This window comes from Myripristis murdjan, chromosome 21 (genome assembly GCF_902150065.1).
Source record: "Myripristis murdjan chromosome 21, fMyrMur1.1, whole genome shotgun sequence".
In the NCBI taxonomy this organism is placed as follows: Eukaryota; Metazoa; Chordata; class Actinopteri; order Holocentriformes; family Holocentridae; genus Myripristis; species Myripristis murdjan.
Window position 1 is genome coordinate 8804237 of NC_044000.1, and position 16692 is coordinate 8820928.

At 43.1% G+C, this 16692-nt stretch overlaps 1 protein-coding gene across 1 annotated transcript in view; it reads left to right on the top strand.

The window, feature by feature from the left end:
• Positions 1–14673, top strand: part of hecw2a (HECT, C2 and WW domain containing E3 ubiquitin protein ligase 2a) — a 28612-nt gene extending 13939 nt beyond the window's left edge. Inside the window, exons 16-29 of the mRNA XM_030080703.1 lie at positions 1849–1951; positions 2151–2247; positions 2653–2736; positions 3350–3438; positions 4297–4417; positions 5010–5123; positions 6626–6778; positions 7856–7954; positions 8857–8986; positions 9092–9238; positions 11336–11450; positions 12550–12635; positions 13525–13637; positions 14027–14673. Coding sequence (XP_029936563.1) covers positions 1849–1951; positions 2151–2247; positions 2653–2736; positions 3350–3438; positions 4297–4417; positions 5010–5123; positions 6626–6778; positions 7856–7954; positions 8857–8986; positions 9092–9238; positions 11336–11450; positions 12550–12635; positions 13525–13637; positions 14027–14138 — 1563 coding nt within the window. The 3' untranslated portion in view covers positions 14139–14673. The remainder of the gene's footprint in view (positions 1–1848; positions 1952–2150; positions 2248–2652; positions 2737–3349; positions 3439–4296; positions 4418–5009; positions 5124–6625; positions 6779–7855; positions 7955–8856; positions 8987–9091; positions 9239–11335; positions 11451–12549; positions 12636–13524; positions 13638–14026) is intronic.
• Positions 14674–16692: the final 2019 nt, after the last annotated feature.

Below are 16692 nucleotides of genomic sequence, written 5' to 3' on the forward strand. Positions count from 1 at the left end.
GCAATTGGAAATTCTTGTGCAAGGGTTAGGGTTGAGAAGCTCGCAAATGTGACACCAGTTCTAGTCAACATGCAGCAACAAGGGTGCAGGCCAGGGTACAATATAATTACAAATGCTCTAGTTACTGTAATTTACAATATTTTTTGCCTTCCTTTTTTAGTACTTTTATGATTCGAGTAGATTACATTGCAACTGATTTTTCAAGTATTTGCAACACAGTCTTCATGGCAATGGTTTGTTTGTGACAATTACATTAAAGTCTCAAAATTAACGTAATGATTTGTTGATGTTGAAAGGCGACATTGAACACCCTTAATGGAGCAGTAAGCCTTTTCCTCTAAGTATTCCACCAGCACATCATTTGGTTGCACCACAGACCTGAGTCAATACATCTGACCTTTAGTGAACATATCTGCTATGGAATCAAAGCGAGAGCTGTTAAATAGTAATAAGGGTCACCAGTGGATTTTTTATTAACATTGCATATTGTACAATACTGTATTGTATTGTCGCCAGTAATGCATCTCTCCCTGCATTGTATGCGTTTCTGGCTTTTGCTATTGCTCTTTGCTATTTGCTGCAACGCATACTTTGAGTCCCCTGCAAAGCTTGGCCCATCCTGTTTAAACACAGTACATATGATTTTCCAGTTTATCATACTGAACCATAGGCAGCTAAATTCTGAAAGCCACTCAGGGTGAAAGGTGAAGGTCCTCTTGGTCTTTTTTAGCCAGCTGTGCCTGTTCCACTGGGTCACACTCAGAGTCTTCTTGCTCTGCTGACTGTTGGTGCTTGAGTGGTTGATGCATGTGCTCACATTAGTTGGCTTGCTACCTGCGATTGTGTCATAATTGCCTGGGACAGAAAAACGGAGAAACACATACTGCCAATGTAGTCCAAAGCAGGGTAAAAACAAAATAATACACACAAAAAACCAGCCAAAGTATGGTAAAGTACTTTTTTTTTTTTTTTTTTTTGCCATTTAAATAATAACAGTTTTCAAAACCCCAATGAGAGTTAAGTGTCACCGGTGCGACCCATGGATTTTTTTTGTGGCACTGGACCAATTTTTAGTTGCATATGCGACCGAACTGGTTGCAGTCTAGAGCCCTGCGGTTACCTAGCTCATGGTCCTTCCAGTAAAATGAACTGCTGACAGAAAAAACATCTAGTGGCTTATGTGTTTTTATCAAACACTGACAGATTTGGAAAACTTAAGAATTACTTGCAAGACATTTTGCCGGAAGTCAAAAGACAAAAGCAGCTCTGTTGGAAGTCCTTTGTTGTTCATTGGAGTTGCAGATCCTACTTCTCTGCCAGTGCTGGTGTCACATTTTTTGATGTTCCACCAATCTTCATTTTCTTTTTTATTTGTACCCTTTTGTAAACTCTCTAGGTAGCCAATAATACACTAATTAAAGTATACCAAAAGGACTAACATAAACCCCTGTAGCTGTAATACATACTCTACATACCTGTCGTACATATAAAAAGGTGGTGATCCACCATGAAAATGAAAAAGAAGAGCTAAACATGGCAGTGAACATGGTGGCATCCTTGACAGGTCGACCTTATACAGAGCAAAATATCTTATTAAGTCTAAGTCTGCAAAAACATGTTGAATCATCATCTCATGTGAGTGTATCCTGTTTCAAACATGTTTGAGAATTTTGAGGGCGCTCTAAAAATCACGTGTTGCTCCTTTAAACACAAGTGTATTTCTGTGATCCGAGCTTCAGACGCCCTGGCCACGGTCAGTGCTGAGGTCAGCGTCGGCTGATGACCCGCTCATGGACTGGTCACAGAACTAGGATTCGACCTGAACTTTAGTGCTTACTTGTGCCGCAGGTAGTGGACGACTCTCGCCAAACCAACCCGCCCGTCATGCCCCGCCCCTCCAGCACCTTCAGTGGCTCCAGTCGAAGTCAGTACCAAGATGTGGTGCCTGTGGGTAAGTTCAAGACACACACACACACACACACACACACACACACACACACACACACACACACACAGATATCCACCATACAGACAACTGCACAAAGACATAAATCCAGTATTACCATACACATGAGCACACACACACACACACACACACACATACAAAAACACACTGATTTCCTCCAAATTCTCTCATCTTCTTCCTCCAGCCTACAATGACAAGATAGTGGCGTTTCTACGGCAACCCAACATCGTTGAGATACTGCAGGAGAGGCAACCCGAGCTTGCCAGGAACCACTCGCTCAAGTACGCTCTCTCTCTCTCTCTCTCTCTCTCCCTCTCTCTCTCTCTCTCTCTCTCTCTCTCTCTCTCTCTCTCTCTCTCTCTCTCTCTCCCTCACTCCTTGTTTTGCTCTCTTTCTCTCTGTCATTCTCTTTAGCCTTGCACTCCACCAGCACTGCTATTACCATCATCATCAGTCACCCAAAACACACACTTAACCTTTAATCCTAATGGATTCCCTCAGTTAACCTCCTGACTTGTATGTGTGTGTGTGTGTGTGTGTGTGTGCTGCTGTGTCTTTGTGTATGTGTGTGTGTCTGTGTGTGTGTGTGCCTCTGTGTCTTTGTGTGTGTGTGCCTCTGTGTCTTTGTGTGTGTGTGTGTGTGTGTGTGTGTGTGTGTGTGTGTGTGTGTGTGTGTGTGTTTCCAGGGAGAAAGTGCAGTTCATTCGCAGCGAAGGAGTCACTGGACTTGCTCGTCTCTCTAGTGATGCTGATTTAGTCATGTTGCTGAGGTGAGACCTGTGTGTGTGTGTGTGTGTGTGTGTGTGTGTGTGTGATCTGTTACAGATCATTAGTTACTTCTGAAAATCACAATCAATTACTTAACTGGGCCATTCCACATTTCAGCATAGTGGATTATATTTTGTTACCTTTTTCCCTTAGATACCTGAATTATGTCAATCAGATGAATTACTGATCAGCATTATCAATATTCATGATTACATATTATTGGTGAGTTGTGTAAAATGCTCTTGGTAGCTCACTAACAAAACATTTTTTACTTGATTTTTTGTTCTCAGAAATCCTGCCAGTAATTACTTATTTTGTCTGTAGCATGGCCTGTAATCTGATCAGATTACGACAGTATAATCTTGTTATATTGCTCTACAGCCCAGTGTGTGTGTGTGTGTGTGTGTTAATGTCAAGCAGGGGCACATGGGTAAAAGCATGTCCCATGTTATACAATATATGTCCTTACGGCTGATAGGAGCACGGAGTGTGGCCGGCCTGAGAAAAGCGGCGATGCAGTTGATGCGTCGGCTTTTACCCTCAGCCAAGATGTGTGGCGTGTGAACACGGCCTTGCTGAGTGTGTGTTTCTTTGTGCATTTATACTTGTCTGCAGCTTGTTTGAGGAGGAGGTGATGTCATATGTGCCACCTCACGCCTTACTCCACCCGGGCTACTGCCTCTCGTCTCCTCAGAGCTCCCCTGGTGAGTCTCTCTCTCCCTCCCTCTCTCTCTCCCTCTCTCTTGCCTTACACTGCTGAAGAAAGCATGAAATCCAAGCAGCGTAATAGTAACTAAATAAATAAATCAAAAACAGTAGCCTAAATACAACATATGTAAAAACCAAGTATTGATTAATCATCAGAATGGAACAGAAAAATTAGACAAAGCCATTCTGGATTATATTCCAGTGGTTAGTGGGTGAGTGTTAGATGTGACCTGTCTTTAAGTGAGGTAGACCTGTGTCCCTCTTTGTTTGTCTCTCCATGTCACACTCACACACACACACACACACACACACACACACACACACACACACACACACACACACACACAAACACTTCCTCTCTTCTGCTCATCTGTCAATGCTTATCTACTTCTGCCTCTCTCTCTCTCTCTCTCTCTCTGCGTACTCTGCTTGCACCTCTCTACCCCGAGCCTGACTCTAATCTTAAACTATCCAACCAAAGCACAGGCAGATAACGAGATAAAGCTCTGAGCCGGAAAAACTGCGTGGTACCCTCAGTCACTGTTTTTTTTTTTTTTTTTTTTTTTTCTTTTTTTTCTTTTTTTTCTGTCAAATTAATGAAAGCTATAACAGTTGGATACAAAAGAGGATTCCAGGATTAACCTGCATACCGAAGCTCCCCTTTCTCTCATTCAAATCCCATTCAGGCTTTACTCAATTTCCCCATGGTGTTCATTAAAGTTTCATCTTATCTCACTCTGTTTCCCTGCATCTGTTTGTCTTCTCTTTGCCTCATCCTACCCCCTTCTCCCTCTCACTGTCTTGCCTTCTTCCTGTCTTTCTGTCTCTCTCTCTCTCTCTCTCTCTTACCCCAGGCACCCAGCGAGCGAACGCCCGGGCTCCAGCGCCCTACAAGCGAGACTTTGAAGCTAAACTGAGGAACTTCTACCGAAAGCTGGAGACCAAAGGCTATGGTCAGGGACCAGGGAAAGTCAAGTGGGTGCCAAAAGTCATAATTCACAACATTTTCATATAAACAACTCCCTAATGATTTATGCAACATAATAGTGATTCTACAGAAGTCAGCAGTCGGGTCTTTGGACTAACTGGAAGAACTGGATAGTTAGTTTTAGCAGTGATAGCCACCATGGCTGAACAGACAAAGAAAAGAGCGCCACCTACAGCAACTCAAACTTCATCGACAGAAACTCCAAGGAAACAGTGTTATAATACTGGAGGCTGTTTGATTGACAGGTGATCTCCAGGGAGAGCAGTAGAGAAACAGCAGTATTTACTTCCCAACCAAGAAATCATAAAAAAAAATAAAATAAAAAAAAAAAAATAAAACTTGTGGATTACTATTTTAAAGATGCAGTATGTGACTGTAAGAAAATAGCAAGGAAGGATTTAAATCACTGAAGGGAACAATAATCTAGTAATCTCTACAAAATTTGTCATACATACTCCAACACATGACGATTTTCAGATTGCAAATCAATGTGTGTGTGTGTGTGTGTGTGTGTGTGTGTGTGTGTGTGTGTGTGTGTGTGTGTGTGTGTGTGTGTGTGTGTGTGTGCGCTTCTCGCAGGCTGATCATACGTAGGGACCACCTTCTGGAGGATGCCTTTAACCAGATCATGTGTTACTCGCGTAAGGACCTGCAGAGGAGTAAACTCTACGTCAGCTTCGTAGGGGAAGAAGGGTGAGATACATGTTTCCTTCGAGTGCACGATAATCAGTCATGATAAAGGAAGTGCAAAGTGTGTGGTTTTTTGAAGTGCAATTTGTCCAGTCGCTGAGCACACATGCTCTTCTTAAGAAACGCCTCGCTTGCACATATTCATACCTGAGAGCCGCTTGAACCTCAGTGATCATCTGCAGGCAGCTACACTGGGGGAACAGAGGGATACAACTGTTACATGGATTATTTTAACATCAGTAAATCATTAAATAAATACTTTTTAAGAGATTTGGCTAATTACTGTAAGCAGACAAGCCCGCTGCAGAGAAGACTGGCAGCGTCTACGTTGCATTTATGTAGTGTGTGCCGCTCGGTAGGATTTCGCACAAAATCTGCTGGATTGCATTACAACACACGCGGAGATTGTTTTTTGTCCCAAACAAGAGGAGGGAGCTGTTCTTTTGGCGCAAACAAAGCTAGAGCCTCGAGATACTCTCACCACAGCAGATGGTGGAAGGAGTGATTGCATATTCACTGTTATCAAGGGCTGCTATCGGCTCTCAGCCTTCCTCTTGCTTTGAAAAACAAAGCGACTCCAGGGAGGAGGAGAAGGAGGAGGGGGGAGCATCGTCTTAGCAACAGGAAGCTGAGGGGTTATGGGAAATATGGTGCCACTTCTGAGAGGTGAAGACACCAGCAGTGCCACTGGAACGCAACGATGGCTGCCAGTCATCAGCCTTATTTGTTTATAGTACCACGGCAACAATTAATATTTTTAAAAGTTACACATACCATCTCTCAAGAATCATACCAATCATAAAGCTTGTTGGAAATGCTGTTTGAGTATTTTGTATTCAGCTTTTTAATTTTTTTTTTTCCTTTCAGAGGAGACCTCAGTCTGATTTAAAGGACCATGCCAGTGATTTTGTTCAGCATACCATCTAGAAAATGTATATATTTCACATTTCTGCTAATCTTTTCCCAAAGCAAGCAGGAGTATTTTTACCTTTTATCCAGCCACTGGTTTCCATTTATTCTACTGCGATATGAAAATGAACTTTCAGAGACTTCAAACTTTCTTCACAGCAGTATTCCATCACCGTAATGAAGTCGTCCACATTAGTTCTCCTAAAAGCAGCAGCACTGTTGTGTTGGGTGAAGTGAAACACTCACTCCGCCAGGGAAAATAGTCCCCAGGAAACATTTGCTTTACACAGCCAAATATCAGTCCTGTGGTTTATGAATAGTGATGACTTTGTAAGCCATAGATGCAGAACATTACAAGGTGGGTGTTTGAACCAAAAATTCTAAATTTGACAAATTTCGATTGTATGTTGTGAAATCTTGGTTTGCTGCAATGTAAAATGTGGAGAAATTGCAGTAAACAGGCAGAACATTTAAAATCACTGGTATGGTCCTTTTGGTGCCTTGCTTGATGGGAGCGTAGTTGTTGAGGGGCAGGAGCATGAAACACATTCATGCAACACAACGTCGACACATGTGTAATGTGTGTGCTGCTGCAGGCTGGACTACAGCGGACCTTCCAGAGAGTTTTTCTTCCTGGTGTCCAGAGAACTGTTCAACCCGTACTACGGCCTGTTTGAGTACTCAGCTAATGACACATACACTGTCCAGATCAGCCCCATGTCTGCCTTTGTGGACAACCACCATGAATGGTGAGGTTACTCTCTATCTCTCTATCTATCTGTGTCTCTCTATCTGTCTCTTTCTCTCTGTCTGTCTGTCAGTCTTTCTTGATGTTTGTTAATGCTCAATTGCCTCTGCTGTGCTGGCGGCAAGGATGTCACCACAAAATCTGTTTTTTGTCTGCTCTGCTCTGACTGCTATGTGCTGGGCCCAAAATAGAAGTGCAATTTGTGGGGTGCGGAGTGGAAATTTGGCTCGGCGATCTACAGTTCACCAGTCAATTTTGCCTCCGAGGATTTGACAGTGATTGGATGGATGGATGGACGGATGGATGGTTAAATGAGGAAAGATGGCAGATTAAGCGCCATAACAACCTTCACCAGTCAAATAACTTTTTACATATCTTAGGATTTGTTGGAACCATTTTAGAGCTCCAGATGTTTTGGGTTAGTCACATAAAGCAAAACTAGAGGTGATCAAAAAGCAGAACGTTAAGTTGGAGACGGTTCTTCCCAAGTCATCTTGAAGTGAACAAGCGTCTCCAGAATGCAAACACAGGGAAGCATAACTACAATTGGAGATGGGCTGTGTGCTGGATACCACACAATCATTTAAGACACACAGGTGTTCATTTTCCAAGCTTTCTTTAACCTGCATCTTAATTAAGAGCACCGTTTTTGCGCGTCTTGAGGCTTCCCATTTATTCTTGTGACTCTCTGATGCTTCTTCATCCAGTAGGTTTCAGGGTATTTATCCATTTATCCAGCACTTCAAGTGTATTTTTCATCCTCAGTTTTGTTTTGTCATAGAATTTCACCTTCAGCTGTTAAATATTATAACCAACACATTATTGAGGACTTAAGAGCACCTAAGAATGCATTTTGTGAAGGAGGCACTAATTTCCACTGTGTTAATGCAACCGAAGGAAGCAATTTCAAAGTTAAATTGTTACACATTTCTGTGACAGACGTACCTTGCATTCTCCGAACTGTCCTGAAACAGTTAACTCCACCCTTCTTCATCTGAGGAATTATTTACATGTACTGTTCAGTCCTGCTCTGGTGTGGATCCTCTCTTTCACCTGTGCTTACTGTGTTGTTGTGTAGGTTTCGCTTCAGCGGGCGTATCCTTGGGCTGGCCCTCGTCCATCAGTACCTGCTGGATGCCTTCTTTACCCGTCCCTTCTACAAGGGACTTTTGCGCATGTAAGTTTCTCAGCCTGCTTCTTGCTCTCCAAGCAGCCTGCTGGGCACCAGGGTTTCCAATCACATCCCTTTGCTCACTGTAAAAGTGCTCCGAATGTTTCAGTGAGGTCCTCTCAGCCAGCAGCTGGCTGAGTTTCCCATCGGCAGGGGTGCCCTCATATTAATAGCTTTGTCCAAACAACCTAAAACGCTGCCAAATGTCTAAATGTATCTAATCACAGGTGTTCTGCAATGATTAGACCAACGTTTGTTGATGCCAAAGAGTGCACTTATATATAGCTTGTTTGAAAATGGCATGCTGTTTGAGTATTTTGTGCTTTTTTATGTTTCCTCTCAGAACAGACCTCAGTCTGTCTTAAAGGATCGTACTAGTGATTTTACATTTTTAGTGTAATATCTACAAATGTATATACAAGCAGCCATACTTTAGAACTACAATATAATTTTTCCTCCATTTTATGCATCCATTCTACTACGATATGAAAATGAACTTTCAGAGACTTAAAAATTTCTTCACTCCAGTATTCCAACACCATAATAAAGTTGTGCACTGTTGGGTTTTGATGACTTGAAGTTCTCCGCTAGAAAATAGACCTTGAGGAACTGAAACAAGACGCTTGATGCCATTTTCACTGTACGTCCAGTGGTTTGGTTCCAATGTGTATTTCAAATACACATGACACTGTGTGTAAATAAGAGCTTCGGAGTTGCTGTAAGGTTTTTTTTCACGCTGACAAAGCTCGGCTATTGCCTCCCAAGTGTATGAACTATTTCACAACATGATCACATCTGACGGAAATTTCAGTCAGACCTGAATGGACACACAACCAACCATGGTGTATCACAGGGGGACAATCTGTTAACGGCATGCTGACCTTTCTGTGACCTCTGCCCCCGTGCAGCCCATGTGACCTGAGTGACCTGGAGTTCCTGGACGAGGAGTTCCACCAGAGCTTGCAGTGGATGAAGGACAACGACATTGAAGACATGCTGGACCTTACCTTCACTGTCAACGAGGAGGTCTTTGGACAGGTACGCTCACACTGCCCTCCCTGCATTTCAGCTCGAGCCCAGTGAAGTTTGAAATACCTGAAAATTCAAAGACCTCTGTGTCCCTGCCAACCCGTTACTCTGCAGATCACGGAGCGAGAGCTGAAGCCGGGCGGGGCGGGTATCCCTGTGTCAGAGAAGAACAAGAAGGAGTACATCGAGCGTATGGTCAAGTGGCGGATTGAGAGAGGCGTGGCCCAGCAGACGGAGAGCCTGGTCCGAGGCTTCTATGAGGTACGCCACTCCATGTCAGCAGAGACGGAGCCATCGCTTCAAAAGTGAGGGGGATGGAATGATCAGGAGTACGGCTTTATGTCATTTTTATTATCATTATTTATTTATTTATTTTTTACATAAAAATATATATCATGCCACTTTTATTGTGTACACATGTTCAGCCTTTGAAACCCAGGAGCCTGTGGGCAGGAAAGGTTTCATTTCAGCCTCTTCAAAAACTTTTACTTTACTTCTTGTTGCTTTTCTTTCTTTTTCTTTTCTTTTTCTTTTTTTTTTCTTTTTTTTTTTTTTTTTTTACAAAATTTTACAATTTTCTGGTCATGTTCTTGTAAACTTTTGCAAATTTGGCGCCATCTCTTTCTAATTTGCTTATCACCTTTTTTCCTGTGTTTTTGAAAGAAATTAAGAGAATTTGCTCAGATTTCAAGGGGCTCAGTGCTTTTCAAAGAAAAAAAAGATGTGATGGGCATGAGGCAGAACAGTGGTTGAACTATTTTGGTAACTGGACTAGACTTGGTGCTTGGGACAGAGGGGAGTTCCACAAGAGAGGGGGGACATGTCCCCTCCATTCCCCATGTCCGCTGCTCCCCTTATGTGTGTGTTTATAGGGATCAGCAATGCGATGAGTCTCTCTTAAACAGGCAGTGATTAAGATTTTACTGCCTCGCAGCACAAAATGACCATAATATATCTGCAGAAGGTTGATAAGGTTGTTGATTAATACCTGTGACTCAGCGATTACTTCATCAGGGGCTGAGATTTCTCTCCACCCATTGGCATCTTAGGACACTTCCAATAACACCCTCCCACCCTTCCAGCCCTCACACACACCATCGCCGCCACCACACACACACACATACACACACACACACTACCCTCCTACTGACATTTCCAACTGCTCAATGATGGAGGACGGTGCTGCGAGCAAGAGCCAGCGTCATGAGACTTTTCAGCTGCTAAGGCTAAAAAGCGTCGTGCTCGAGCCAAAAAAGCAAATGACAAAGCAGAATTATTATTACAGAGAATTGCTTCGTGATATATTAGCTGTTCACTAGATGTCTCTGTTCGATCCCTGCTCTAATGAGCCAGCTTAGTCATCTCTGTTGTGAAGATGTAGGGAACAGCAGGAGTGGGGGGCTGAAGCGAGTCCACAGAGGGTGACAGAGGTCAAATTAATAATTGCCCCCTCAATGCCTGCAATGATTACAAAGTCTCTAATTATAAAGCTTGTGTCTGAAACCAGAGATAACTGAATATTTAGAGGTCCACCTGACTCATGGAGCTACATATATACTATAAATACAAACTAGATGTTTATATTTGGTGAGCTGTTTAGTTTGGGCTGGAATCTATTAGAATGCCTTGAGCTCAGGAGCTTTTATTCCTTTCTTGTGGTTTGGACAGTCAATGAGAAAAATGACATTCAGACTTAGTTGGCACCAAATAACCACCTCATAATGGAAGTCTTGGTCATCTTCCAAGAAACCTGCCCTGTGATTTGTTAGGAGTGGGAACACAGTCCGGACCAACAGGGAGCGATACCATAGGACAAGGTTTTATGGGAGTAAGAAGACAGATGATGATGTCTAATAACCAGACAGGCATGCTTGGAAAAACCCAGCATAACAAAAGAAACCAAGGGCAAAATGCAGTTTGGCTCGATGCTCATTTCTTCATGTTTTGTTAACTGACATGAGCACCAGAGAAGGCAATTATATCAGAGTCAAATTCACACTTAGCAAAACTCACAGGAACTGGAATCAGATGTCTTGACTCCACCTGCTGCCAAAATCTCTAACCTGGCAGGAGGACAGGCAAACAAACATCGTCCAGTAAACAGCCAACTTTTGAACCCATGCTAATTTTGTCTACAAAGTTTTCTTGTGACCGGGCAGTGTGACTCTAAATGAAGCATGTGTACACCTTTTTTTTTTTTTTAATCTGCCTTAACCACAAGACAGCAGCTGTATTTGTCTCCATGCACTGAAATCCCTCTAACGTGTTGATGACACTGGGAGGATTGTGTTTTGTCAAATAGGCAGAAGCATTACATTCATATATTTGTTTATGTGTGTGTGTGTGTGTGTGTGTCAGGTGGTGGATGTGCGGCTGGTATCGGTGTTTGATGCCAGGGAGCTGGAGCTGGTGATTGCGGGCACTGCGGAGATCGACCTGGCAGACTGGAGGAACAACACCGAGTACAGAGGAGGTACGGAACGCTGGAGGGATCAAAAGAGGCATGGGGAGAAGAGAAATAGGTCAAACAGTATTTGTGGCACACTGAGGCAGGCAAGAAAACATTTTTTTTAACCTTAATTTATCCAGGGAAAGTCAACTGAGCACACGCATGCTGTCTTTCTGTAATGGCCTGCTTCACATTCACACCCAGTGCAATGAAAGTCTGCTGCTGGTGGCCGCTGAGCAGCTCCATGTGTGGTGCCTCGCTCTACATAGTCCTGTCGTATGAAATAGACAGGGCTTGCCAAAAAAAATCAAATCATAAATAGTTTGATCACAGCAAAAGTGAGCCCATACAGGATATCCAGCTTTTGAAAATCAATTCATAGAAGTCTGTTGTGTCACATAAGAAGGTAGAAAATTAAACAGCAATGTCTGCCTGTTATCACTGCTATTATTATTATTGTTACTGTTATGATTTAAAGGTTCACTGCTCAAAATTGCTGAGGGTTGATTTAAGGCAGGAGCAATCAGTGAGTCAGGTCGGTCAGTGAGAACCATGTAGACTCAGCCATCAAATTGCATGCTTGTTCCATGTTTTTTGACAGTTGAGTCGCAAAGGGCCTCACTTAACTCAACCCTCGGCAGTTTTGATTAGCGCAACTTCAGTGTAGCAGGTAATTTCAACACCCATTTGTCAGCCTAATTAGACTTAAGTGCAATTTGTAATGAGGACTTAAAACACCGGGAAGTTATTGCTCTTCAATTATATTATTCTGATACAAAATAGCAAGTGTACAGCGCAGGGGTATAAGCATAAGTGTCTGTACCATTTACAAGGGATCAAGTTAAAAGCCTTTTTAAGAGTCTGGTCAATACAGTTGAAGCGTTTCCAGCTGAAGCGAAACGGCCATGAGTCACTATGAAGCAGATTTAATCGAGGAATCGACTGAGACACCGAGGCTGTGGCCATTAAACATTAAACGGCAGAACTCATTCAAAAAACTGGAGAGAGCCAGCGGGAAGAGGAGTGCAGGAGAGGATGAGGAGCAGGGGACTGAGGAAGGAAGGGGATGGAGGCCCTGGTTGTTATTCGTCTGACTCATGCACCGTCATCTCTCTCCCCTCAGGTTACCATGACAACCACATAGTGATTCGCTGGTTCTGGGCAGCAGTGGAGAGGTTCAACAATGAGCAGAGGCTGAGGCTGCTGCAGGTAGGGCACGTGGACAAACACATGAGCGCAGTCTGCCGCCATGTGGCCGCCATCGGTATTACACCCGGTGCCAATGACTCCCACTGCAGATCATGATCTTGTTGTGAATCCTCCGTATGAGGAAGGTTTGGCCCATTAACCTTTTGGCCTGCTTTTGGACTGCTGCCTTTTTGAGCACTTGTACAGAAAACAATAGATGTATTCTTCTCTCTCTTGCATGGGAGTTTAATCAGATTTTGCTTTTGTTCATTGTTGTGTTTTATCTGTCTATAATTTTTACGTTTTGTTTGTTATTGTTATTCTCAGTTGTATCTCTTGGTTAAATAAAGGTTAGGCAAAACAAAATAAAAAAAGAATGATTTAAGGTCATCTTAGGCCAGAGAAAGGTTTTCAAAGCTCTATCCTGTAAGAGTGTTGTGTATGTAAAGCTGCAATAATCAAAATAACCTGGGACTGATTTAAGTGAAGAAAACTTAGACTCAACTAATAATAAAAAAAAAAAAACTGTAGAGAATATGTGCATACATAATTTGGTTGAGTCTACATGGTTCTCACCACCATGAATTTTATTCTATGATTATTTTTTTGTCACTTGAGTCCAAATATACCTAATGTTTGCAGTTTCAGTTATTATTATAATCATTATTTTTCATAATTATCAGTATTATTATTGTTGTGATTATCATCGTCATCATCAACAACAATAATAATAACAGTGATTTATATGGCACTAGCAAAACATAGTTGCAAAGTGCTTTACAAAACAGTTATTGCAGCTTTAACTGTTAGACAGTGGTTGTGTAGTTACAGGTAATGTGGAACGCTGATGCTGCCCCTGAGGTGCCAGCGCCTGGGTTTTCATGCCTGTGTTTTCCCTCCCTGTCTCCAGTTTGTGACGGGCACCTCCAGTATTCCCTATGAGGGTTTTGCCTCTTTAAGGGGCAGTAACGGTCCTCGCAGATTCTGTGTGGAGAAGTGGGGGAAAATCACCTCCTTACCCAGGTAGGACAACAGCTCTGTCCCGCTGAATGACCACCTAACAAGAATGAGCCGTGACAGAGCCTGTTACAGAAGCAGCACATGAGAAGTAATCTTCTGAATGATACAGTTTAGACGCAAGAGGGGATTTCACTTTTATGATCAAGGCCTCTAGACTGTACAGTGCCCTCCCTGATGTGGAACTTGGGCTGGCTAATAGTAATAGCCTGTTTGTTCCTGTTTTATTATTATTAGTTGTAGTAATAGTAATAGTAGAGGTAATAGCAGTAGTAACACAGACTAACACTCGCCTTTCTTGTATAAGTTAATGTATACTGATATACAAAAACATGACATATGACATGAAAATGTTTTCTTGGTGCTTGTGTGTGTGTGTGTGTGTGTTTCAACAGGGCTCACACTTGCTTTAATCGCCTGGACCTCCCTCCATACCCTTCCTTCTCCATGCTCTACGAGAAGCTGGTCACCGCTGTAGAGGAAACTAGCACTTTTGGTTTGGAGTAACCTCAAAATGGCTGTAACATGGCCGGACAGAGGACAAAATAGAAGAAATACATTTTGAGCGTGGATAGACTATCTGCCGTCTGTTTTTTACATCCGGTTGCGACTGGCTTCCCATCACACAACACGCAGGCTTTGTTTCCGATTCCCTAGCTTTCTCTTACATTCCCGACGGGGATCGATCAAATGAACACCTTTGGAAGAAGGGTGGCGAATCGGAAAATGTTTTTTTAGGACTGTACTATTTCTCCCTTGTTTTCAGCTACACTTTGTTTGTCAAGCCACACGTGTGCTTTATCTCTTCAGTTAATGGCCTTGGCTACTGGATTTCCAGCCCTTCCTCCCCCAGGGGTCCAACCTGCACCTCACACCCAGAGACAGCTGCTTAAAACCCCTTACACTGACTTTGAGAGTGCCCCCTGTCCCCTCCTGTCTCCCTTCCCCTCTCTGGACCTCTAAACTGTGTCATTTCTACTCTGGGGCTGCAGTGTTGTGAACTATAATACACACACAGACTAATGCTTTCACATAAAACACCCACAAACATAAAACAATTTGTTTTTATCAACCTTGCAAACCAGTGTTTGCCCCAGTGAGTTTTTGGGGTAATGGTAATGAAAAAACAAGCTGGCACCCTGCCTGTTCAGTGGTAGGGGAAACACTGGTGTGCACATACTTACAAACATAAATACACACAAACACATACTGTAGAAATCATATAAATAAGTTCTTATATGATTTCTAGGACATACACAGACTGCATAAAATGAATTGTTCTAAGACTGAAACACCCTTGTTTTCACAATTTCAATTCCAGAATAAGCTGGAAAATGAGTTACAAATCATCAATGACAATTTATGGACAATGTCGTTGACCTCTTGTGGTTACGTTTATGACAGCAGGTTCTGGTCAGGACTGTTACCTTAAATACTGCAACATCTGAGTTCTTACATGAGCATCAAAGGCAATGACACATCCGAGAAATGCAGCCCTATCTTCCCATAAACTCTACAAGGAAAAACACCACCACACATACACAGAAACACACACACACCAACACGTACAAAGCCTACATTTTCAGTGGGCTGCAAAAGAGATTGCAGTGTTTCATCATCGCGGTTGCCCTGAATCCTCCAGATGCTCTTTCTCACACTGGAACAGATGGACTTGCTCTGAGATACAAATACACTTACTGACACCTCGCTCACATAGAAACGCAGGGTTCCTGTCTTTCAAACCATTCCAGACATTTATCATAACCAAGTAGATGCACTTTCTCACATACATGGATAATGTACACACATAGGTATGACACACAAGGTCCTCCTCCTCAACTGACGTAACGGCCTCCCATCCCGTGAAAGTGATGAATGTATCAAATCAGTGACTGAATGTATGAACCTCAAGCACCCCTGTGCGTCCTGAAGGAGAATCTCTCAGCTTTTCAGGGCCGAAGAGGAAAAAGCAAAGCGCCTCACCGGGAAGTGGGGTGAAGGAGAATCGAATCTGACAGCTGCTGGAGGAATGTGGAGGCACTTTACTCAAAGTGGCACCAGATTAGGCCTTGTTATTGCAAAGACGCTAGCGTGGTGTCACCCAAACACTTGGTCAGGGTGCACTGGAGGGGATTTTATTAGTGCCTCCTCGGTTATCTCGACCATAAAGTGAAACTTCATTGGAGAAGCTATTTTAATTATCCAGTTGTATAACTCTGACTGGCTCCATGTGCCACAAAGCAGAAAAAAAGGAAAAGAACAAAAGATGAGCAGACTTGGAGCTGCTTCCCAAAACAGGTCAAACACATCAACACAAGGGGGCAGCACTACATGATCTCATCACTCGTGTGCATTCATAGCAAGAGGCCAGTGTTTTCCTCCTTATGACCTGACCAGGTGTGGTGGTGATGTCAGGAACAAACACTGGCCATTAGGGATGTATGAATATTGTATATTAGAACAGGAATCCTTTTTGGCACACACGTCCATGCCAGACAATAAGTGTGTCTTGAAAGCATGTGATAAAACACTTCTCAAACTTTTTAGTGCATAACCTGAACCCAAAAGACCCCCGATCTCACTCCGTTTCTCAGACGATTTCAAACACACACACATACACGGACACACACATACACAGAGACACACACACTCATTTTCTATGGGGTGCATGCAAGATTACAACTACTGTACAGAGTCTTATTGGAGCTAGACCACAGGGGCTGGAATAGTGCTAGAGAGCCACACATGTGATGCGTTGTGGAGGCAACCTTCATGTCCCAGCCCCGGCCCAATACTGCATGCGGGATCTTGTCGGTCAACTCTGTGAGCTGTGCCGAGTCAGAAACCCCCTAGATGGCGTTGTGTTATAGCTCGATATTGCATGCTGAAATAGTGCAACACACTGTCCTTACTAGCTTTTTTTGCATGAGGATATTGCTATCCATTCGGAGAAGGGGTGAGGGAGCTGGAGAAGCTGTGTCACTTTGGTTGTGGCGCTCACTTGAAGCATGCGGCCTTATGCTTCCCTGGCACTGTCATACCTTGCGTGTTAACTACATGG